This window comes from Erithacus rubecula (assembly GCF_903797595.1).
Source record: "Erithacus rubecula genome assembly, chromosome: 22".
Lineage (NCBI taxonomy): Eukaryota > Metazoa > Chordata > Aves > Passeriformes > Muscicapidae > Erithacus > Erithacus rubecula.
In genome coordinates, this window is record NC_136674.1 from 1,144,141 (window position 1) to 1,167,602 (window position 23,462).

The following is a 23,462-nucleotide window of genomic DNA, read 5'->3' on the forward strand; positions in this document are numbered from 1 at the left end:
AGAAGCTCTGTCTGTGCACAAGCCATGTGTCTTGGAGCACTTTATAGATACAGGAGCTGCAGGAGCCTCACAGGAGCCAACTGTGTTTATTAAAAGATGATCAGATGTTTCCTTCCTTAAGGCAGTGTCTAGCTGAGGCTGAGTAATAACTCATTACCAACGAGACAAATAACTGCTTATCATCAGGTCAGTGCCTTTGCCAGCCCTTCTGGTAGTGGTGGCAGGTGCTCTGAGCACTGGTGGGCTCATCACCCAGAATAGGGGTAAGACCCCTCTCCAGTCCCTATCCCTTCCCCTGGGGCAGCCCCAGGCTCTGCCCTGCTGCTCAGCAGGGTTTGACCCTGGGTTAAACTCGAGGAACAGCTTTTTCCAGCCCTGGTGCAGGATATTCCCCACTGCCTGTGGAATCAGTTCTTTGCAGGCCACGTTGTTCCACCCTGCTGCTGGGGACTCAGAACCAGTGTGCCAGAGCTCTTTGTGGCCTGATGGGAAACCCAGCAGCGTGCCAGGGCAGTGCTGGAGAGACATCCCAGGAGCACTGTGGGGCCATGGGTGAGGTGGGAGGCCGTGATCCCCCATTCCCCTGTCCCCACACACCCCATGGTGACAGGGCTGGGCTGGCAGAGGCAGAGCAGGGCCAGCTCTGGTCCCTGCTCCCTCTTGGGCTGCCTCAGAGCTTTCCTCAGACGCCATCCTCTGGTGCAGCCGCCGTGTCCTTCCCTGCCAGATGCCGTGGCATCTCTCCATGTCCTTTGTTCCCTCCCTTGCTCATGCCTCTCCCATGATTTATGGCCTTTGCAGAGCAGCCTGGCTGCAGCTCTGCTGCTTGTCCAGACCCCCTGGGCTCCCTGCCCTCCTCCCAGCCTGGGGCAGGGAGCTCTTGGGGAGTGCTCTGACCCCCCTTGCATTTAACCATGTGCCTGGCCTTTTCTTTCACCTCCTTCCAGCCTGGCTGTGAATGAAGTGCTTTCAGGGGGAGGAGATTGCTGGGAGCCCAGCTCTGCCTGTGCATTGGTAGCAGCCCATAAAAGCATCCCAGGAATTCTGCTCGGCGGCCCTGCTGGGCTGAGCCAGTGAAAGACACTCTTTGTTCCTGCAGGCCAGTCCCACACACCCCCTGAGGCTGGAATCTGCGGTGCTGGACTGTGCTCCCACTCCTGCCTGCTGCACTCGGGCCTCAGCAAGAGCTTTCCCATGTCCTGTCCTGGCCCTGGTGAGCAGGGAAAGGCTCCCCGGGGTTCAGTGGCAGTGTGAGCCCAGGCTCAGCCCCGTGCTGCCTGAGCTGAGTCAGAGGGATGGCAATCCCCCCTGGCAGGGGTTGCTGATGGGTTTGGGGTGTGACTCCTGCTGCCTGCCCCTCTGTGGGGCCGGGGGCTGACACAGAGCCAGGCTGGCACTCGGCCCAGAACATGGCTCTGGAAAAATAGAAATGCCTTTGTTGTTGTTGAGGAAAGCCCAGAACCATCTGACAAGGACACAACCTCTTCCTAAAGCTGGGTTTCAAAGCCCTGCTTTCTCAGAGGGTTCCAAGTGACCTGGCCAAAAGCATCTGCTCCTCTGTGGGTCAGCCTGGCTGGAGGAAACCCTGACCCACATTGCAGGGGGACTGAGGGTTGGCACCCATGCAGCTCCTTCCAGAAGGGTGCCCACCCAGGGGAGCCCCTGGAGCTTTCCTGAGCTCCAGAAGAAAAGCTTTGGGTGACTCAGCAAGCAGGTGCCAGACCAGGGCTCAGACACTGCCTCTGTCCTCAGGAAGACTGACACATGCAGTTCAGGCAGAGCCTGGGCTGGCTAAAGACACCGTGGTACTTAAATATTTTATAGAAAATCATTAAGCAATTAAATCTGGTGGATCTCACATAGTAGAAAAAGCAGCTTGAAGCCCGTGCAGTAAACAGGGCAACGCTTCCTGTTCGTTTGGGATGTCTTCTTGGAGTCTTAACTGCAATCCTTGCTTCAAAATAACTATAATTATCTCTTAATTGCCATTATTGTTTAACATTTTTAGCATTTGCAAGTGCAAACTGTTACAGTTTTCCGTGCAGATACAATCAGTAGCCCGGGCTCACAATGAAAGCAATTAAAATCCTGTGATTATCACAAGGCTGCGTGTCTCTACACCAGCTTCAATCTGCATCACTTGCCAAGATGTAGGCTAGAAACTCAGACAAATTTAGCATTTATTTAGTAACCCAGCAAAGCTACTACCTCTTGCCTGCCTCCAATGATTTGCATCTATGGCACTTTTTGGAAGGACAGGAGCAGGGAGGGGAGGGGAAAGAAAGCAGTTTCTAGAATACATCCCGGGAGAATATACAGCAAGAAAAATTATGCACATGAATTATGCATCTGAATTATGATTTCACTCCTATTTTTGTCCAGATTAGCTCATGTTTGGTGTGCATCCCTGGCAGGGTGCTAGCAGAGTGTGCTCCAGCTCCCAGCAGGTCACTGCAGCTCTGGGTCCTGTGGTCCCTGCTCCACTGGCAGCTGCTGCCCAAGGAGCTTCCTGGGGATCCAGCCCCTGCTCCTGCACCCCTCAGAGCCTGGGCAAGTCCTTTCTGTCTTAATGGAATGCCTCTCTTCTGTAAACACACAACAGATGAGAGCAGATTTGGGTGTAAACTAAAAAAGCAGGTCTGTGCTATTTTGTGCAGAGGGGGAGGTGTTTGGAGGCTGTGCTGCCACCAGCCAGGCTTCAGAGGTGTCCCCCAGGTCCCCAGCATCTCCTGGGGGAAGCACACATGGAAACATCTTGGCCTCTGCCAGCTCTGGGGAGATAAGCCCAGGAGAGAAGTGCAAGGGGAAGGCAGCAGCAGGGCTTCCAAAATCTCACCAGAAACAATTGCAATCTGAGCACATAGTCAAGGAAAGGCAGCAATCCTTCCAGGAAAAGCTGCTTTGCAATCCTCAGCCCCCTTCCCAGGAGGGCTGGTGACCCCAGGCCATGGATGTTTCCATCTGTAAGGAATTTCAGTGGTCCTCATTGCAGGAGGGAATGATCCTCACTGGCTGGGTCAGCAGGGCACCTGCAGCCAGGTGTGGGGCCAGGCTGGGGTGGGTGTGAGCACAGGGCACCTTCCTCTGATGGGGCCATGTGGGGAGGCCTGAGGGGCTCTGAGTGCTCCCTGGCTGGGTTCTTCCCTCCCCAAACTGCATGTCCCATCTCTGCTGCTGCCTTGGATTAACATCCCTGACATCCCAGCAGTTGTTTGCATGAGAAAATGAGATTAGGAAAGTATTTCAAGTATTTGTGTCTGTTGTTCAGTGGCAAACAAGGCTGGAGCCAGTGCTGTTTGTCCTGTCAGCTGGCCCAAAGCTTGGGAAAACAGCCAGGAAGGCAGTGGGAGACACCCAGCTAAGCACCAGGGGCTGAATTTGCACAAATGAGGAGCTGGTGCAGGCAGAGGCACCAGCTGGATCCTCTTGCCAGGGATGGGGTACCTGCATGTGCACCTGTGTGGGTACCCCTGGAGCTCCCTGAGATGCCTCAGAGGATTGGGTTTTTTCTACATCCAGGTGTTTCCCATCTGCTTTGAAATACTGCTGGTAGGAAGTGAAAAGTCAGTAAATTTGGGAGTCACAGAAAAGAGCAGCAAAGGCAGAATTAATGGAAACAGGCATCTTAGAAAGCCTGAGCTCGAAACCCTGAAATTGCCTGCTGAGTTTTGGGCCAGTTGTGCTCCCAGAGTGATCTGTCCAGTTTGCCTTTTGGAGAAGGGACACAGCTGGTGAGGGAGAGAGGCAAGGAGGAGCCAGGAGAGCTGCAGCAGCTCCAGGCCATTGTGTTTTCAGGCTCAGCAGGTCCCTGCCACATCCTGGGGCTCTCCTGCTCAGTTTGGCTTCCCCATGGCAGCTGTCACTGTCCTTGCATTTTCAAACCACCTGCCTGCATTTCAGGGAAGTCATCCATATATTCAACAGGAATATCAATTTCCAGGAGCTCCAGGGGATCCTGAGATCAGAGCAGCTAATGCAGGATTCTGTGAGCTGTGCTCACCCCACCAGAGCTGGAATTCCTCTTGGATGGGGTGTCTGCTGGGGGATGTTTAAGTTTCCCCTGGTACTTCTGGGGCTCAGGTGTGCTGGGCTGGGCCCCCATCCCAGTTACTGGGATCCAGCCAAGCATGCAGCCCAGGGAGGACACTTTATCCACATTTTTAAGCCAGAAGTGGCTCCTGAAATCAATAGAAAAGGAGATTCCTTTGCAGCCTAGGGAACCACCCTGTCCACATTCTTCCCTGAGGCCTTCAAAGGAGCTGAGGAATCTAATTCCCACTAATTTGCTTTGAAAACACCAACTTCAAATTGTAATTATGGCCTGGTGTCTTACTGCAGAGGGAAGACCCCAGCAGACTGCAGCTTCCTTGCTTCCCTAAGACATCACTTTTGATGATTTATTAAGACTTACATTTTTAACAATATGATGTTGGTTAATGTTGGAAGATGTTCCTACAATTAATGAAAATTTCATAGACTGACTGGAGAAGAAAGAGACCATTTTATGTCCCCTACCAGATGGCCTAGACCAGCTGCTCACTTTTTTCTTTGAACTGTGATTCTAATGACTTCTCTGTCCTTTGAAGTCTGCTTAGAGCTGCTGAACCAGATGGATTTGCATGATAGTAGCAGTGCACGTTTAACAGTGGAGGACTTGTGCTGTTTTCCCTCCTGGCCACTGCTGAATGCTTCAGCTGGGGGATTTGGAAGGGTGAGTAAACCCAGAATATTGCCAAGCACTGGCACAATGTGTCTTGGTGTAACATCACTGGCTTCAGTGGAGTTACTCCCCAAATCCACAATGTCCTTACCCAGCTCTCAGCTGGTTTTGTTGCTTTAAAACTCATGGGACACTGTCAATCATGGATTTACTGGGGCCTCACAAAGCAGGGGCTGCTGTCAGAATGCACATTTCAGCACCATTAAAAAAAAAAAAAAAGACTAAGAGAGAAAGAAAGAACTTTAAATATGTATTAAGAAGTTTTAAAAATAATAAATCACAAAATAAAATGGTGACAAAAGAAACAAAACTGAAAAAGGTCCTGAGTGTGGTTTTGGTAGGAATTATGCAGAGTGGAGAAGCTAGGGAGGCAACACTGCCATTGCTGGGTTTGAAATCACAAATCAGCAGTGAAGGTGACCACATCACTTTTTCTCTCTGCCTCCCAGAGCACTCACAGGATCTCAGGCAGCTGCTCTCCCTGGAGCAATGGCTGGGCTGGGCTGGCACAGAGCTCTCTAAAATCCCTCATCATGATCCTTCCAGCTCAGGATATTCTGTCATTCTCTGAAGATCATCCTGCACAATTATAACATGCCTGGGGCTGTCTCTGCACTGTGTCTCCCTCAGAGACCTTCAGGGGCTTTTGAGGAACAAACAGCACAGGATAAATGGAGCTATAAAGGGAAGGAGCAGGGCCCAGAACCAGCCAGCCCAGGGCACAGCACTGATGGCACAGAACGTGCTTTTCCTCCTCAAGGTGGATAAGGGGGTGAACCAGAGGTGAGGCTTTGCCTGGGTGTGACATGGAAGGGACAGGCACTGTGTCCCCATTTGCTGCTCCTCCCCAGGGGCTGTGGTCGGGGTTGGCAGCAGCCCATGGGCAGCAAGGCAGGAGCACTGGGCTCCAGTGAATGTCCCCAAATCCTGTCACAGGAATGGCAGCAAGGCAGGAGCACTGGGCTCCAGTGAATGTCCCCAAATCTGTCACAGGAATGGCAGCAAGGCAGGAGCACTGGGCTCCAGTGAATGTCCCCAAATCTGTCACAAGAATGGCAGCAAGGCAGGAGCACTGGGCTCCAGTGAATGTCCCCAAATCTGTCACAGGAATGGCAGCAAGGCAGGAGCACTGGGCTCCAGTGAATGTCCCCAAATCTGTCACAGGAATGGCAGCAAGGCAGGAGCACTGGGCTCCAGTGAATGTCCCCAAATCTGTCACAGGAATGGCAGCAAGGCAGGAGCACTGGGCTCCAGTGAATGTCCCCAAATCTGTCACAGGAATGGCAGCAAGGCAGGAGCACTGGGCTCCAGTGAATGTCCCCAAATCTGACACAGGAATGGCAGCAAGGCAGGAGCACTGGGCTCCAGTGAATGTCCCCAAATCTGTCACAGGAATGGCAGCAAGGCAGGAGCACTGGGCTCCAGTGAATGTCCCCAAATCTGTCACAAGAATGGCAGCAAGGCAGGAGCACTGGGCTCCAGTGAATGTCCCCAAATCTGTCACAGGAATGGCAGCAAGGCAGGAGCACTGGGCTCCAGTGAATGTCCCCAAATCTGACACAGGCAATGCCAGCAAGGCAGGAGCACTGGGCTCCAGTGAATGTCCCCAAATCTGTCACAGGAATGGCAGCAGCCCAACTGTTCATTTGATGTTCCCCATCAGTGAGATGTTAATGCTGGTGAGATGCAGATCCCATCTGGATTAATGACTTTAAGGGGAGCAGGTTCCTGTTCACAGCCGCTGGTCCCAATGTCCCCAGTGCTGGCAGAGCGTCCCAGCTACTGCACAGCAACCCTGATTTTGGGTTATACCCATCTGACCCTCCACACCACGACAGCTTCAGACTGGACACCAGCAAAATTTCTTCCTGGAGCAGCTTGTCCACCTCTGGCACAGATGAAATCCCCATCCCTGGCGGGGTTTAGAAGCCGCATGGATGCGGCACTCGGGGACAAGGCTCAGCGGTGCCGGGCCGCTCTCCAGCAGCTTCCCCGGCCTGGCTCCCACAGGCGGGCGGGCACCGCCACCTGCCGCGGGCCCTGCGCGCCCTCAGCGCCCTCAGCGCCCTCAGCGCCCTCAGCGCCCTGCCCGCCCTCAGCGCCCTCAGCGCCCTCAGCCGCCCTCAGCGCCCTCAGCGCCCTCAGCGCCCTCAGCCCCGCGCGGCCGCCGTAGCCGGGCCGGAAGTGCCGCGGTTCCCATGGCAGCGGGCGGGCGGGGCGGGCGCGGCCATGGCGGCGGCGGCGGGCCCGGCGGAGCTGAGCGCGGCCGGGTCTCTGCGGCGCTGCCTGGCGCGGCTCGCCGCTCTGCAGCCCCGGCCTGACAGCGCCCGCCGCACCGAGCTGCACCTGCTCTTCGACCAGCTCATCTCGGAGAGCTGCGGGCCCGAGCCCGCGGCCGCGCCCGGCCCGCAGGTAGCGCGGGGCTGAGGGAGCCGCGGCTCCGGGGAGTGGCCGTGTGGGGATGAGGGGGAGGCGGCTCGGCCGCGGCTGTGGCGGGTTTGTCCCGCTGGGCCACCCCGCGTGTCCCCGCAGGAGCCCCGAGGGTTCCGCCCCGCGTTCCTCCCACGCTGCTCTGCCCATCCCGGCCCTTCTCCGGCTCCTGGGTGACTCTGGGCTCTGCTGCCCCGTGCCAGAGCTGCCGGGTGCAGAGACGGTGGGACTCGGCAATTTTCATAGTCTGATGTTGGAAAAGTAATATTTTCTTAAGCCTTAAAGCAAGGCCTTCAAAGCTGAGCACTCTCGATGAGCAGCATGGATGCTGCTCCACTGGCAGCTCAGTCCTTCATTATTATACTGGTTTGTCTTCATTTTATTTCCAAAGCAGACTTACTTTGCATTTTGGAATTAATTGATTTTTGGGCAGTGCTCTTCTATTCCTTGATCTAACTTGGCGTTTTTCTTGAGCCACTATTATTGTCTTTGTAGTCCCTAAATAATAAACTGAGGCTTTCTCTTCCAGGATGTTTGTGCTGTGCTTGTCCAAGGCTGTCAGCTGGTTCCCCTTGATCAGGAACATCTTGTCAGCAAAGTCTGTCAGCTTATCCATCACTTGCTCAACAGATACCAGGTAGGAAGAGTTTGGCCATGTCCCTCCTGTCCCTGAATAAGCCAGTGGAACACTGTCTTCTTCCAGGGCTGTGGAAACAACCTTCAGGCACACTTTCTTGGATTTTCACTCTATTACTTATTTTGGGTAGAGCCATAAAACAACCTCTCACTCAGAAGTGATTCACCATGGGAAATAGTCTTGGTTTTAGGGCACTTGTACAGATTTATCCATTTCTTATCAGGTTTGTTCTCTGCTGGTATGTAATTTTAGCAGCCAGATCACCAATTTCTCTGCTCACAATTTTTTATTGGCTGCAGCAGTACAAGGTGATGTTTATCTTGACCTTTTCTTTCATGACAGGTGATGGTTGATGAGCAGAACTTGAATTTCCTTCTCTCCTACTGCATCTCTGCTCTGAGGCAGTGCAGCTCCTGGACACATGTTGAAATTCTGCAAGCCTTAGCAGCTCTTGTTTACAATAATGGGCCAAAGTGTCAGAAGGTGAGTTTGCAAACTGAGAGAAAGTAACAACAAAAACATTTGCACCACTGCTGTTTCAACTTTATTTTTTTCCTGAGATAAAGAATAAAAAATTCTTAAGTTATGTTACCTTTCATTCTAAGAATAGATCCCATTTAAATAGTGGCTGATATTTATGGGAAAGTTGTATTTATTAATAATTACTATTCTCATGTGGAATACTCTGTACCTGCAGAGATCACCATTAAATAAGGGCACAGGCTCAACCTGCAGACCAACCACCCTGCTCCTCAGGCAGGAGAACCACAGGGAGCCTCAAATTGCACACAACTCCCCAGGCTGCCCTGAGGGTGCTGAAATGCATCCTGTAACCAGATCAGGGCTTCAGCTGGCTGCTGTTTGAAAGCAGAGGCTCTCAGGTACCAATCCTGTGTGAAGCTCCCTGTTGCTGCAGCTGACAGTGTTTGAAATGCTGAATCCTCCTGCTGTCAGCAGCTCGTGGCAGCTTGCAAAGCAGTCTCTGCAGTTGGGCTGGGCAGGGGCTGGTGATGCTCACAGTTTGGGAGCTGCCAGCTTGTGTGGGCTTGGAGCCTGTGTGCTGGCAGCAGTTTGGTGCAGCAGTTGTTCCTAGCTTGGCTTCATGTCTGGGAAGGGAGCATAAATTGGGACTCAGCTGAGCTGTGCTCACTCTGTCCTTTCTTAATACAAAATAAGAGGACTTAAGGTTTTCATGCTGTTTTTTATAAACATTAATCTGTCTCTGGAATCTGTATTTGCAGCTGAGGATTTTGAGGGTGTGTTTTGCTTCTCATTGTCATGCTTTGATTTCTTGGTTGGTAATAAATTCACCTAGTTTCACTAAGTCAGGTTTGCTCTGCCCATGATGTTTATCAGTGAGTGACCTCTCCTTGTCCTTGTCTCAACTCCTGAACCTTTCCTTGTATTTTCCCTCCCCTGCCCATCTGAGGAGCAGTTTTGGTGGCACCTGATGTCCAGCCACCTCCCCTGATGTTTAGCCCCCAAACACAAGAGCCAGGAGGCTGAGTGAGGAGCACTGACCCCTAATGACTTTTGGTGGTTTGTTTTCAGTATCTCCCAGAGCTGCTGGGCAAGGCTGGGCTCCTGCTGCAGTTCAGTGACCCTGGGCAGCCAGATGTGGAGCTCAGGAGGGCAGCTGTGCGCAGCATGGCAAACCTGTGTCTCAGGTGTGTAAAAACCTTTTCAGGGGGCTTAGAAAGTGTGCATCTGCCAGCACAGGGCCAGCAAGGTGTAGGTGCATGAATTTGAAATGCAGAGCTTTAATTTTCCAAGATATCTGTGCACAAAACCATAATTTCTCAGTTTTCCAGAAATAATGTTACAGGGATTAGTTTAGGGAAGAAAAGAAAAGCTGTTGTGCTGTTTGTTTGTGCAAAAGGTTTTCTTTTGTCCCCTGTAGGGTAGAGCTGGCCCCTTTCAATCAGCCATCCATCCAGCTGGGGCTCTGCAGGCTGGCAGAGGGTTTGGGTGGGACTTGGTGTAACTTTATGAACCTATGGACAGACTGTAAAGCAACCCTGTGTCTCCTGCTGCTCTAATTTTAGTGTCCCTGGACAGCCATACCTGGATGAGTCCTACAGAAGTGTCTGTTTTCAAACTTTCCTGAGTGTTCTGCAGTCTTCAAAAACCTCTGATGTGGATGACATCACTTTTTGCATGGTGAGTCTAATTGTCTAAAATACTCCAATTAGGAGATTGTGCTGCTGGAATATGTGGAATTTGGAATGTTTTCAATTAAGGTTTTGCTTTAATAGTCCATAATTTATCATATTACTGTCCCAATTGAGCAGAACTGTCATTGCCTAGAAAATTACTTGAAAGATGTGAACCTGCAGTTTTTGGGAAAGAAAAGTAAGTAATTCTTTGTTTTCAGCTGCTGCAAAGTGCACTGAAAGGTGTCCAGTCACTTCTCAATGGTGGGAAGATGAAACTGATGCAAACAGACCAAATTGGAGCTCTTCTGGCAGTGTTAAAGGTAAATCCTTAATTCCACCTGGAGAAAGAGGCAGACACTGGGAAGTTCCAGGTGCTGTTAAGTGGGAAACTAGAAAATGAGTAAGAGGGAGCAAAGAAGTCTGAGAGTGGGGGGAAACGGAGTGTGAGATATTAAAGAAAAATATATTTGTTTTTTCTCACAGCATCTTCACTGCACTCCCCACAGCAGAGTGTGAGAGGAAGATGGGAGGCTTGGGGTTTTTTGGGGGAAGACCTGGGGGAAGGAGCACAGCTGAAAATTGGTGAATTCACCCGAGTGAATAACAGCACAGAGCTCTAACATTTGTGTTCCTGTTGCAGAAATGCATGTTCCATGGGCTGCCAGGACTGAGCATAGAGGTGCCCACAGCCCTGTACCCTGCTCCTTTACCTCAGTATGATAAAAGGTCACCTGTCAAGCAGGAGCAGTCAGAACCAGCCACCTCCAAGCAGACAGGGGTAAGCTGAGCTGCTCCTGATTCTCCAGCTCCAGTTGTGGTTGTGTCTTACCTGTTGTGATATTGGTGGCTCTTCATGTCCTGGGAATGTGCTACATTTAATTCCTTGCTTCAAAGGGGATGATTATAAATTCTGCTCTGTTTTGGGAACTCAGGTGACATGAACAAATGGCTCTGCAGGGCTTGGCTTTCCTCAGCTGAGCTCTTTGCAACAATTATTCATCCATAGCCAAGAATTCCTGGCCTCTAGGCACGGGACTGATGCGTGCAAACTCTCCAAAGCTTTTGATTTTTTAAGTCACGTTTTCTCTCCTAACACTTGCACAATTGTTTGACTCTTTCTTAGGGAAGTCAAGTTCATTTAAGACTGATTTCTTGCCCCATCTGTTTTGCTTAATCCTTCTACAGGTTATTTTTTAAACCTGTAAATACTTTGGATTACTGATTATCCAAAAAACATTAGAGAAAATAAAGTTATCTAGTCATGTTGACTTGTTTATTTTTAGGTGCTGGAAAGAAAGAATAGTTAGTGTTCCCTAAACACTAAATCTAAACTACAGAAGTATTCTGTGTTGTTCTTTAACCACTTTTGTGTGAAATAAGATTTTTAACTTAAAGTTTCTTTGGATCTATTTTTCTTTACTGGTGAAGAAGCTAAAGCTTAGTTTTTGAGGCTATTCAGTTATAAACTGTTTACTTAGATATTGCTGCAATTTTGTGACTATTGCTGCTAAAAGCAGAATTTAAGAATTCAGTTACTAAAGAGTGGCTGTTGCTGTGTGTAGAGTATTGCAGAGACATGTACCTACATTTATGTATTCGTGAAGTATTGACTAAGAAAAATCACTTTTTTATCTTAGAGCCGAAGAAAAAAGTGCAAAGGGAAACAAAAGAAGGGAGAGTTTGGAGAAGAAGGAAGAGAAGACTCAGGAGATGCAGGACATGAGTCAGTGCTGGGAGCAGACATGCTGAAGCTGCACTTGGGGGATGTGCAGGGCAGCCCTTGCCCTGAGCCCCAGCCCCCTGTGTGGGGTGTGTGTGCTGGGAAGGAGCCCCTGCCCCTCCCCACGGGCTGCAGGTGCATCAGCAGCAGCGAGTCGGAATATTCCGACACCGAAGGTGGAATCCAGAGCAAAGTGAGGTGATTGCTGGGCACACAGACACAGCAACACGGGGGCCATAAAGCACTTCCACACCACCCTTTGTTCTTCATCAAAACTGCTGAGGAAATTGCTTTCCCTTTTGATTTATGAGATGATACAAGGAAATTGGAAGGCAGTAATTTGTGTTGGTTTGGAAGTCAATTTGTTCTTCCTTTTCCTGTTCTTGGTCTAAAAGATTTCCTCTCACAGCCAGCCACTAATACACATGAAAGAGGTGGAGTCCATCCCTTGTCCCTGCTGTTTTCATTAATCTTTTTGTTTGTGTTTAAGGTCTTACCAAGCCAATGTTCGTCAAGGGGCTCTGGCCTGTTTCCTCTCCACTATAAAGTCCATAGAAAAGAGAGTTCTGTATGGCTACTGGTCAGCATTTGTTCCTGATGCCCCTGGTATTGGCAGCCCCCAGTCTGTGTCCCTGATGACTATTGCTCTAAAGGACCCTTCTCCAAAGGTGAGCCACTTCTGAGTACAAAAGTTGTTCTGTGTTCCCCTGTTCATTTTGGGAGTTGTCTTCTCTGGCCTTCAGTAAGTATTTGGCTACTTCCCAAGAAATAGGAAACAAAGGATTGGTTCTGTATTGCTTAAAGTTATAAAAATAGGATAGTTGGAGTTGAATTTTCTCTTCCTAGGGAGGATATAATATATTTTAAAATTCTCCACCTGCTCAAAGCAGGTGTTAAAAGGTATCACAAATGTTTTATCATTTCAGACTCGTGCCTGTGCTCTTCAAGTCCTCTCAGCATTCCTGGAAGGTTCTAAGCAGTTCCTCTCTGTGGCTGAAGATGCCAATGACCACAAGAGAGCTTTTACTCCCTTCTCTGTCACCATTGCTTCCAGCATCCGGGAGCTGCACCGCTGCCTGCTGCTGGCCCTGGTGGCTGAGTCCTCCTCCCAGACACTGACACAGATACTCAAGGTACCTGCACTGCACATGTGCCACGTGCTCCCAGGGGCTGGCACTTTGCACAGATTGCTGTGGAGGGGTGAGGTGGTGGTGGTGAGAAACAGACCTTTGTCATCTCACAAAACTTCATTGATGAACCATCCTACAGAATCATGGAGTCGCAGAATTTGGTTTGGGTTGGAAGGCACCTTAAAGATCACCTTGTTTCAATCCCCTGCTGTGGACAGGGACACTTTCTACTAGATCAGGTTCCTCAGAGTTCCATCTAGAGCCTTGAGGTTTCTTTTCAGCATAATTCTATTTTTTCTGCATTTTAAAAGTCTTTTTGGAACTCAATGAACCTATAAAATTATTTTGAAGACTCACATTGACTTTAAGACTGGAATCCAAATTGACAAGTCCTTCCATAGGCTATCAAAATTCCTTGCTCTTTATGCCACCTCACAGTAGTTAAATCCTTGTTCTTAGGAGCTGAGTTTGTATCCAGTGTTCACACAGCAGATAATTGGGGTGGTTTTTTTCAGGTGCCCTCAGATAATGAGCTGCCTGAGCGACCTAAATTACAAATGTAAAGACAAACCTGTTGGAGGCCAGGCTGACATTGTAACCAGCACCTTTCTCTGTGTTTCAGTGCCTTGCTAACTTGGTTTCCAATGCACCCTACAGCCGACTGAAGCCTGGGCTGCTTACCAGGGTGTGGAACCAGATCAAGCCCTACATCTCTCACAAAGGTTTGCATTCTCTCAGTTATATTCATCCTCTGTGCTCCATAAATTCATAATTCAGTAGCAGTGGATGTTTTATGTTTTAATCTGCCTCGTCTGAAAGCTGCTGATAGAGGATGCTGGGCCATCAGTGAGGTTCTAATGAAGCATGTTTTGCTTTTTCTTCTCCCCCCATTGTCTCTTGCAGATGTTAACGTTCGAGTTTCCAGCCTCACATTGTTGGGGGCAATAGTTTCTGTCCAGGCCCCTTTGCCAGAGGTGCAGCTGCTCCTGCAGCAGCCCAGCTCCTCAGGGCTGAACAGCAGCGGCAGCACAACCCCTCGGCGCTTCAGCTGCTGTGAGCAGTGGAGGAAAGCCCTGCCCTGGGCAGGGCAGAACCCTCTGGACAGCCCTGCAGAGCCCTGCTGGCTGCTGCACCTGTGTGTCTCCATCATCATCCTGCCCAGGGAGGATCCCTGCCCCGACAGCGACGCCGCCTTCCCGTCCCTGGGCAGCGTCTACGAGCCGTGTCCCCTGCGCCTGGAGGCCCTGCAGGTGGGAGGGCTGGTGACAGCCTGGCACACATCCAGCTGCCTCCCTCACTCCTGGACTCCCTTTGCTGCCTGCTTTCTCTGGGAGATTCAGGCTGAGGTGTTGGGGCTCAAAGAGAAACGTTTTGGTTCCGTGGCTACAGTGTGACTGTCCCGCTGCAAACCTGCTGCAGCAAGCTCATCTGCCTCATCTGGGATTTTTTTATCTTCAATATTATTTGGGGGTGTGTGCTGGCAGACTCTGAGTCTTCCACTCCTCCATACAGAATCCAAATTAAAGTTTTGATGGAAAACAGTGGGAAAGAGCCCTGCAGTCAGAAAACAGTCTGCAAGGAGTACCTATGGATGCTGAGGCTTGGCTTTGTTTTAACTCATGTAGCCACAGCAAAGGGTAAGATTTTGTAACATGCATCCCAAGAAGTCTCACTGTTTTTCTGGAACAGTGCATATTTGTTAAATCCACCTTCAGAGAAGGCAGCAGCAGTGTTACAGGATGTACAGAATGTCTTGCTCTTAGTTTTTTTGGCTACAGGATTCCTCACAGTAAATAATTCATGGTCTTGCTACCTGATAGTGCTTTTGTGGCTCTTCTTTGAACAAGATAATGGAACAAGGAGGCTTTTAATCAGCTCTGGTATTCCAGAAGTTGTGCTGCAGGGTGTATCTGTTACATCAGAGTTCAGTGTGTGGTGCCAGGGTTGATTTGTCCATTAACATAATTTCATGGTGTAGTTGGGGTATTTTGGGTAAACAGAAGGAAGAAATGCTGAATGGAATTTATTTTGTCTGTGTTTAGGTGTTGGCTCTTCTTGTGAAAGGTTATTTCCCTATGGCTCAGAGTTATTTCCTAGAACTTGGAGAAGTGGCTTGCAGATGCATGGAAGAAATGGATCCATCCATTCAGCTTCATGGAGCCAAAGTAAGAGCAAGAGGATCAATGTTGTTTTACCAAGTCAGTTTTATCTCTCTGTGTGCTTTGCAAATGCAGATGAGTGATGATGAATATTCAGAGCATCTGTGTGTGTGATGTAGAAATGCAGTAGCCTGGCACTTGGAGAAATGCACCTTCAGCTTCCAGTCTTGAAGTCTCAGCAGAATTTTGTTGTTCTGCTGAGTCACCAGGAAGCTTGGGAAGTGCAAGGACTACAACACTGGTCCTTTTCTGAGCATCTGCTGGTGCAGGGACTGGACTCTGTGACCCAGAGATTCCCTCTCTGGGAAGTAGTTTGCTATGCTGTGCTTGCTGGAGACTTTATGTAGGAAAGGCTTTTTGTCTAATTTCAGTACTAGCAGGGACAGAACAGTCCAAACCAGTACTGAATCTTTTATTTTTGTTCCCTGGGTGAGTAGGTGAAGGTTCTGTAGTTCCATGGTCCTTGAGTCATGCCTGATGAACACCTCCTTGCTTTTTGTTCTCTGTAGCTTCTGGAGGAGCTGGGCACAGGTGTCCTGCAGCAGCACAAGCCTGACTCCCCCACTGCCCCTGAGCAGAGGGTGCCTGTCAGCATGGTAAGTGTGAGATTCCACCTCACTGAGCTCTTCCCTGGCTCTGCAGAGTCACTGGCACAGACACAGACAATTGCAGGGAAGCAGGAAGGGACTCAGACTGCAGCTTTATGGATGGACAGTTTCTGGAGACTTCCTGCAGGAATCTGGCAGTTGTTCTTGTCTGCAGACAGATGTGTTGGGTTTTATTTCTTTTACATGATGTTAACCCTGTGTCTTTGCCTCTCCCCAACTATTGCAGCCTGCTGTAGCTCAGAGAGCTGGAAGAGCAGCACTGATTTTGTATGTGTCATTAATGCTGCATAAAACTTTTAGGATTTTGGTGAACTTGCATTGTTAAAGAGCCAACCTACATTTTCTGAGTGGTCACAAGTGCAGAGAGAGTAGGCATAACCACAATGTATGTGAATTTAGAAAAATTAATTAGCTTTTTGTTGGCTAAGTTTACAGAAGCTGAGTAATGTAGATCTGTTTAAGTTTTCCTTCTGTGAACAGAAGACAAGCTTAAAAATTCCTTTGGCTCATGCCAAGTTTTGAGCCTACAAGACAGGAAATGTGTTCAGTAGCATCAGGTTCCTGTTATTTGCTATGAATGTAAATTGTCAGGCAAATGAAAACACTCAGCTGTGTGAATTCAGGAGTGGGATTGCAACTGTATTTAATGCAGATTAAATTTCAGGGTATGATGATCATCTTTAAGACAACAATTTAGGCTTAATTACTGATTTTAAAAGATAATCCTGGCTGCTTGTCCTGCAGGTTGTGACCTTCTGGACAATGATGTTAAATGGCCCTTTGCCTGGCATTCTGCAGAACTCCCCCCATGCCACTCTCCAGACAAGTGCCTGTGATGCCCTGTCCTCTATCTTACCAGAGGCCTTCAGCCTCCTGCAGGTAGGAGAACACACCTTTCAATGTGCTGGTTTTACCTTTGAGGCTTTTTCCTTGTCCACCAGCTTACAGTAGTGTAAAACCTTTTAAAACTTACCAGGAGAAAGCAAAGAAACCTTCCCAATTTTTTTTTTTTTTTTTTTCTCATTCTGAACATTGTGACTTTTGAAAGCTGGAAAGGGCAATTTTGGGAGTAATTAGCCTGTCAGAACAATTAAAGTGTGGGTCACAGCAGCTGTTTGGCCCTGCCATGAATACCCAGGAGATGGAGAACAAGAATTTCATGGCATGAGAGAGGGCTGAGGGATTGTTATTCTGCTGATTAATTCTTTGAAGAGGCAGCTGAGCCAACAGCCAGGCCCTGATGTTGTGCAGCCATTTGCATGTGTGTTTTTTCCCCTTGCAACATGAAATATGCTTTTAAACATGAAAGCCTTGGCAGTGGATCCCCCCTGCATTGTGCAGCTCCTTCTGTGTCACTGTGCCCTTGCTGGGGAGTGCTCTGCCAGATCTCATTTGCCCAGGAATTGCTGCTCCAGCAGTATCTCTGGAATTCTCCAAGTACAGCATGTACTTCACCCCCCTGTACTTTGATCCCAGCCCCTCTCCTGTCCCTGTGGCCAAGTGGGGTCAAGTCAGTGCCCACTCTGACCTTTTGTCATGGGCTGGTGAACTGACAACCTGCCCAGGCTGAGCTCACCCTGCCTGCCTGGCCTGGTTAGTGAGGGGCAGAGAGGGAAGGAAAGCAGGAGCAGCCCATCCCCTCTGTGTTAGCTCTGATGGGCCATTCCTTCTGCTTTGGAGGAGAGTTAATACTTTGATTTCCTTCCTGGTCTTACCTGGCAGCAGTGAGATCCTGTGTGCTGGAATCATTCTGTTTGCTGGCTGGGCTCCTGAAACACTTCTCACTTGATCTAGAGCATGCTCTGAGTGGGAGCTGCTTCAGACACAGGTTCTTTCAGAGAATTTGTGTGTCCCTGTGGCACAGAGCTCTCCTCAGCCCCCTGCTGCCACTGCTGCTCCTCTTTGCAGGGTGACCAGCAGATCCTGTGTGTCACATTGCTGCTTGGCCTGAACCACAGTGAGAACCCCCTGGTGAAAGCTGCTGCTGCCCGTGCCCTGGGAGTCTACATCCTCTTCCCATGCCTCAGGCAGGTCAGAGCCAGCCCATTCCCTTCTTCTGAGCCATTTTATAATCAACCATAAGGTTTGGAGCATGGATTTGTTTGAAATTAATTCACTTTTATACTTCTATTTAGTTAAATCTGCTAATACTGTAACACATTTATAATTTTCCTTACTGGCTCCAGAGCTGCCTTTTGTGTGAGAGCAGAACCAGTGCAGCTTTAAGGGAGGTGAAGCAGGAGTGAGAGGAAAAGGAGAGAGGTCAGGATCTTCCCAGGCTCTCAGGGATGGAAGCTGCAGTGGTTAGTTTGGCCCAGAGGAGCTGCAGGAGGTGAGGGGGAGCTGGGATGAGGGAAACAGCTCCAGGATTCTATGACTTGAACAGGTTTTTAATGTGAAGCTTCAATTTTGCTTAAAACTAAGAAATAAATCTTATTTGGAGAAAAAAAAAAAAAAAAGCTGTTTCTTCTACAAATATAATCTTAGCTTAACTGAGGTGGAAGATTAGTTTTTACAATGCAACCTTTAAGTGAATGATTTTAATAAAAAAAAAAAAAAAGCTGTAGCTGACTTTGGAGTTTAATTCCAAAATATTTTGAAAGAAAATCCTTTACCACAGGCACATGTAATGTGCCATAGAAGAGAAGATTACACAGGCAGCTCAACAGGGAGTTTGGAGAAGCAATTACTTTAAGAGAGGGATTTCATGGATATAAGGTTCCAGTCCATGTAATTATGTTAAAATCCAAAGTAACTAAATCACTGATGGAATTAAATAATCTGTTGAAGTTTTTCAGCAACAGCTACCCAAGAGTGGTGGACTTGATCAGCATTCAGGCTGTTAATTAAAGGTCAGGCAAAGCTGCAGAGAGCACCATGAGCTCATTAAAAGGTGTCACCTAGAAAATAAATGAACAGAGCTGGTCTCTCTCTCTTTTTCCCTGGAAAAACCAGAGTGTGTCACTAAAGAAATCACCTGTGTTTTGAGAACTTTGTAACTCTGCAGCAGTTTTTGCTTTGACAGGATGTGATGTTTGTGGCAGACACAGCAAATGCCATTCTGAATTCCCTCCATGACAAGTCTCCCAACGTCCGTGCCAAGGCAGCCTGGTCCCTGGGCAACCTCACAGACACCCTGATCATCAACATGTAGGTGACACAGCCTGTCCTGGCTCACAGCCCTGTCCCCAGGGGTCACACACTCATGGTCTGCACGAGGACACAGCCTCAGGCTGTGCCAGGAGAGCTCAGGCTGGACATGAGGGGGAATTTCCCCCTGGGAAGGGTCAGGCACTGGAAGGAGCTGCCAGGGAGGTTTGGAATGACTGGATGTGGCACTCAGTGCTCTGGGCTGGGGACAAGGTGGGGATCAAACACAGCTTGGACTCAGTGCTCAGGATGGGCTTTTCCAACCAAAATGATTCTGTGGTACTTAACACCAAAAAAAAAGCTGAATTTTGGCTTGGATCCTTCTTTTTAAGCACCTTCTGCCTCTGTGTCTGTCAGTGAGTGACACTTTAAGCATCCTGTATCCATCTGGGAGCACCTTCCACTAGCCCAGCTTGCTCCCAGCCCTGTCCAGCCTTGGATTCTTCCAGGGATGGGGCAGGGCACCCTCACAGGAATCAAGCTTTTTCTAATATCTGCTCTAAACCTACTCAGTTTGAAAGCATTCCCTCTTGTCCTGTCACTCTGAGGAGAGACTCTTTAAAACTTTTCACTTTTTCATTTCTTGTGTGTTGCTTGGTGTAATTACATGGTTCCTTTACTTTCAACATAGCACAGAAGTAAAATTAATAAATATTTAAACCTTCCTCAAGCCAGAGAGTGAGGGAAGCCCAACCTACTGTTACATTTTTAACAGGAAAATAGTTATCATATATTCCTGCTACAGAATTACCCCTGAGCAATTCCTTGCCCTCTGTTTTTTATTACAGACTTAACCATTGCTAACCAGCTTTCTTGCATTGATAGTTTGGTTTTAAATTAATAAACATAGTGGTCACATGCAGAAAGGTCTGCCTTATATATTAGCCTTCTAAAGAGTGAAGGTTGTTTGTTCTTGGGCCTTTAGAAAGGGTGGTATCACATCTTTGGGGATGGAGCAGCTGAGCTGGGTGTTCACAGGGTGTCTCTCCTGCCAGGGAAACCATGGGACAAAGCTTCCAGGAGGAACTTTCTGATCTGCTGCTGCTGAAATTGCTGCGCTCTGCAACAGAAGCATCCAAGGACAGGGACAAGGTAAGGCTGAGGGAAGGAGGGTGGACTTGGTGCAGTTAACTCCTGCATGAAAAAAAGGAAAGGAAAAAGGCACCAGTTCCTTTAAGTCTCTTTGCCCCAACATTTGAGGGGAGCTGCAGCTCAGAACCTCCCCTGAGGGCTGGTGTTCAGAGGTTTTTGTGGTTTTGTGTAGTGTTTGAATTGCTGGGAATTCGCCTGGGCTTTTCCACAGTGCAGGAGGTTTTGGTTTGGTTTGTGGCCATTTGCAGAGAATGATCTTTGTGGTGGCATTTAGGAAGAACACAGTGTGATTCCAGCTCTGCTCCTTGCTGGCTCTGAGACGATTGCACAGCTTGAAATCAAACCTACCACCAACCCAAGAACTGGAGACGTTTTTGTGTGTTGCAGGTCAAGAGCAACGCTGTGCGTGCCCTGGGGAACGTGCTGCATTTCCTGCAGCCCTGCCAGGTGGGCAAGCCCAGCTTCAGGGAGGCCATAGAGGAGTCCCTGCAGGCCCTGGTTGCCACGGTGGGCAGCGAGGCCACCATGAAGGTGCGCTGGAACGCCTGCTACGCCCTGGGCAACGTCTTCAGGAACCCTGCCCTGCCCCTGGGTGAGAGCCTGCCCTGCTGGGCTGAGCACACCATCTCTGCTGCCTGCACAGGGGGGACACAGCAAAGCTGAGCTTGCTGTCACTGCTTTGCCAGGGCTCTTCCAGTGCCAGTGCAGTGTAACTGCTGGATTGTCATCTAAGGAAAGAGTGTGAGGGTGGGATTATAGCTGTGAATAAATGCCACATGTCCTCTTGTAAAACTTCAGCAGATTAACTCTTTTAACTAATATTTCATTTCATAACCCTTGATTCTCTCATTTAAACCACAATAAATTCAATAAATGTCAGTCCATTAAATATTCAGGAGATATTTATAGTTTTGCATATTTTGGCTGATTAAAAAGGGATGTTTTTGATTTTTTTTTTTTCCAGGAGAGGCTCCTTGGGCCAGGCAAGCTTTCAGTGCCCTTTCCTCTGTAGTCAAGTCCTGCAAGAACTTCAAAGTGCGAATCAAGTCAGCCATGGCCCTGTCCATCCCCAGCAAGAGGGAATGCTATGGCTCCACAGAGCAGTTCTGCCAAATCTGGAGTGCCCTGGTGGTGGCCCTGCAGAGGAGCCAGGACACTGAGGACTTCCTGGAGTTCAAGTACAGCTCCAGCCTCAGGACCCAGATCTGCCAGGCTCTGCTGCACTTGCTGCAGCTGGCCAGGAGCACAGACCTGCCCCTCCTTGGGAGCAGCCTCAGGGAGCACGGGGAGCACATCAAACCCCACGTCCTGCAGTACCTGAGATCCTCAGGGGAGGAGAGTGAAACAGGAGCACACACGGACCTGGGGGAGAGGGAGAGAGGAGTGCAGGGAGCCATCGAGCACCTCAGTGGGATAGAGAGAGAGCTGCAGGGCAAGGCCAGGGTGAGAGTGTCCCTGTACCTGGAGGATGTGCTGACAGACCACACCAATGCCACAGAGCTGACAGAAGCCTGAAGGAAATGCCCATTTCAGTGACCAAAACTTCCACAGGGAGCACCAAACTCTGTTCCCTTGCACAGGACGGCTGGAGGAAAAGTTTCCTGCTGCTCATACTAAATACTTCATTTCAGACTTTATTAATAATGCCTCTAGGACTTCATTTTTATATTATTATTTTTTACTGTTGTGTTTGGTGAACTGTGCTGTTGCCCTCCCTGGGGCTGGTTTGTGCACTTTGCTGCCACAGCGTCGCCAATTGGGAAACAAACACCTTTTCCTCCTCTGTGTGTTTTATAAAGCTGCCTGTTCCCTCAGCTTATCTCAAAGCAGGATTCAGAATCGTGTTTGTAAAGCACAGGCTGGAAGAATTTTGTTTTTCAGAGCACTGCAAATGTTGTCACCCTTGTGTTCCTGCAATAAACCCAAATAGGCCAATATTTGAAGAATAGCTTAGAGCAAACACCCTTTACCTGTCTGTGTTCCTGTGTCACACACCTGGCCTGTGCCTGCCTGCTGCCTCTACTCATCCTGTCTTCCAAAAAAATCAAAATTCCTCATTTCCAGGTGGATGGCTGCCTAAGCCAGAAAATTCAAAGTAGGTTTTCCAAGGCTGGAATTTTGGCTCTCCAAGCACAGTGTGGGAGCTGCAGTGTCATTCTAAGAGCACATGGATTCATTTCTGGTTCTGCAGTTCTGTCCCCTTCCATTCCTTCCTGCTGCTGTAACTTGCTCTGTGTTTGCTCTGTGCTTACTCTGCTGATAGCTGGGGGAGCCCTGAGCTCTCTGATGTTGCTGGGGACAAATCAGCACCTCCAGGAATGAGCAGGGCTCTGGGGCTCTCAGAGTTAAGTGCCTGCTGTCCTAACCCTGGGCTGGATGTTTGAACAGAGCTCAGGGCAAGCCCTGCCTGTTGTAAAACCTGTGGGGGATACAGAATTCATCTGCTTTGTTCTTCCACCCTCACCACTGGTTTCAGCTGGCCTCAAGTGCTGAGAGTATCCAAAACTTCCTGGAGCCTTTTTCAGGGCATGGATGGGGCCAGTTCCCTGCCAGGGATGATTTCTCCTGCTGTACCAGCCCCGTGTGTGTGGTCAGGCTGGGAAACCCTGGGATGGAGGCAGAGCTGAGCATCCCTGCTGGGCCCTGGCCTGGCTCTGCTTCAAGTGACACATTTGCACTTCAGCTTCACTTGCTCCTTTCCTCTCTGGCTGCTGCAGCTGTACCTGATCCCATCTTTGAGCTCCCACACCTGAAGAAAACTTGTGTTTCTCCACTGCCTTGGGGAAAAATCTGTCCCATAGGCACTGAAAGCACAACATGGCCTGGATTTCTTTCCCAGAGTTAATGTCTAGAGCTGCCTCCATCCTGTACCAGCTGGAATGCTGGTGCTGAGGCAGCTGTGGGACTTGGGAGCAGGGGGTACCTGAGCTGAGTGTGCTCCAGCAGCCCCATCCAATGTCAGGCTGCTCTCTGGACAGAGAAATCTCTGTTTTTATGCACCCCGGGAAGCAGATGGCAGCTTTGGGCACAAAGGGGTGTGTCCTGTGCCACACCTCGCTGCCACAGAGTGCCACAGGGCTGGATGCAGCCTCTGTCCTCCCCGGTGGGACACGAGGTGCTGGGGGCCGGGGAGAGGCAGCACCTTCCCCACCCTGGCCAAGGTTTTATTGTACTGCCTCTTTATTGTTGTGTTTACAAGCCAGGCCCTTTATAGGTTTTCCTATGAATAGTTCCAAGGAGAAGGTAATTACCTTATCACATGCAGGATGATTTATAGCCAAGGTGGCAAGGGACATTCAAGCTCCACATCGGCTCCGTTTGAAAGACAATCCGCCCGTTCTTCCGCGGGGTCACTGGGTGGGGAAAACAAAAGGGCTTTAGTGCCTGATCCAGCCCGGGGGTGTCTCCTGCCTCAGCAGCCCCAGGGAGCGTTTCCCTGGGCTTGTCACCCACCTGCAGCCCCGTGGGTGCCCTGGGGACACCTGCAGTGCTGGGACACGCAGCAAGGAGCAGCCCAGCATCCCTGGGGCTGTTAAATCCCTCTAAATTGCTAGTTTTATTGTTAAATTATTATTTTCCTTCCCTCCAACAGCCGTCTCTATGCCCGGGCAGCAGAGGCAGTGATTTATTTACCGGTCCTCCTGCGGCTGAGCATCCCGA

At 49.4% G+C, this 23,462-nt stretch overlaps 1 protein-coding gene across 2 annotated transcripts; it reads left to right on the plus strand.

The window, feature by feature from the left end:
- Positions 1-6,930: 6,930 nt before the first annotated feature.
- On the plus strand, positions 6,931-21,762 carry HEATR6 (HEAT repeat containing 6). 2 transcript variants are annotated; one of them, XM_079325293.1, is made up of 20 exons: positions 6,931-7,132; positions 7,680-7,787; positions 8,130-8,270; positions 9,339-9,454; positions 9,833-9,947; positions 10,162-10,263; positions 10,584-10,721; positions 11,581-11,861; positions 12,154-12,331; positions 12,590-12,796; positions 13,416-13,515; positions 13,697-14,043; positions 14,836-14,958; positions 15,462-15,548; positions 16,305-16,439; positions 17,469-17,591; positions 18,586-18,710; positions 19,706-19,802; positions 20,190-20,394; positions 20,767-21,762. In XM_079325293.1, exons 1-20 carry the CDS (start codon positions 6,950-6,952, stop codon positions 21,315-21,317), a joined length of 3,462 nt encoding a protein of 1,153 aa, XP_079181419.1. In that variant the 5' UTR covers positions 6,931-6,949; the 3' UTR covers positions 21,318-21,762. The 2 variants fall into 2 exon arrangements, with proteins under 2 accessions (XP_079181419.1, XP_079181420.1); XM_079325294.1 differs by having other exon boundaries at positions 6,937-7,132; positions 20,190-20,333.
- Positions 21,763-23,462: the final 1,700 nt, after the last annotated feature.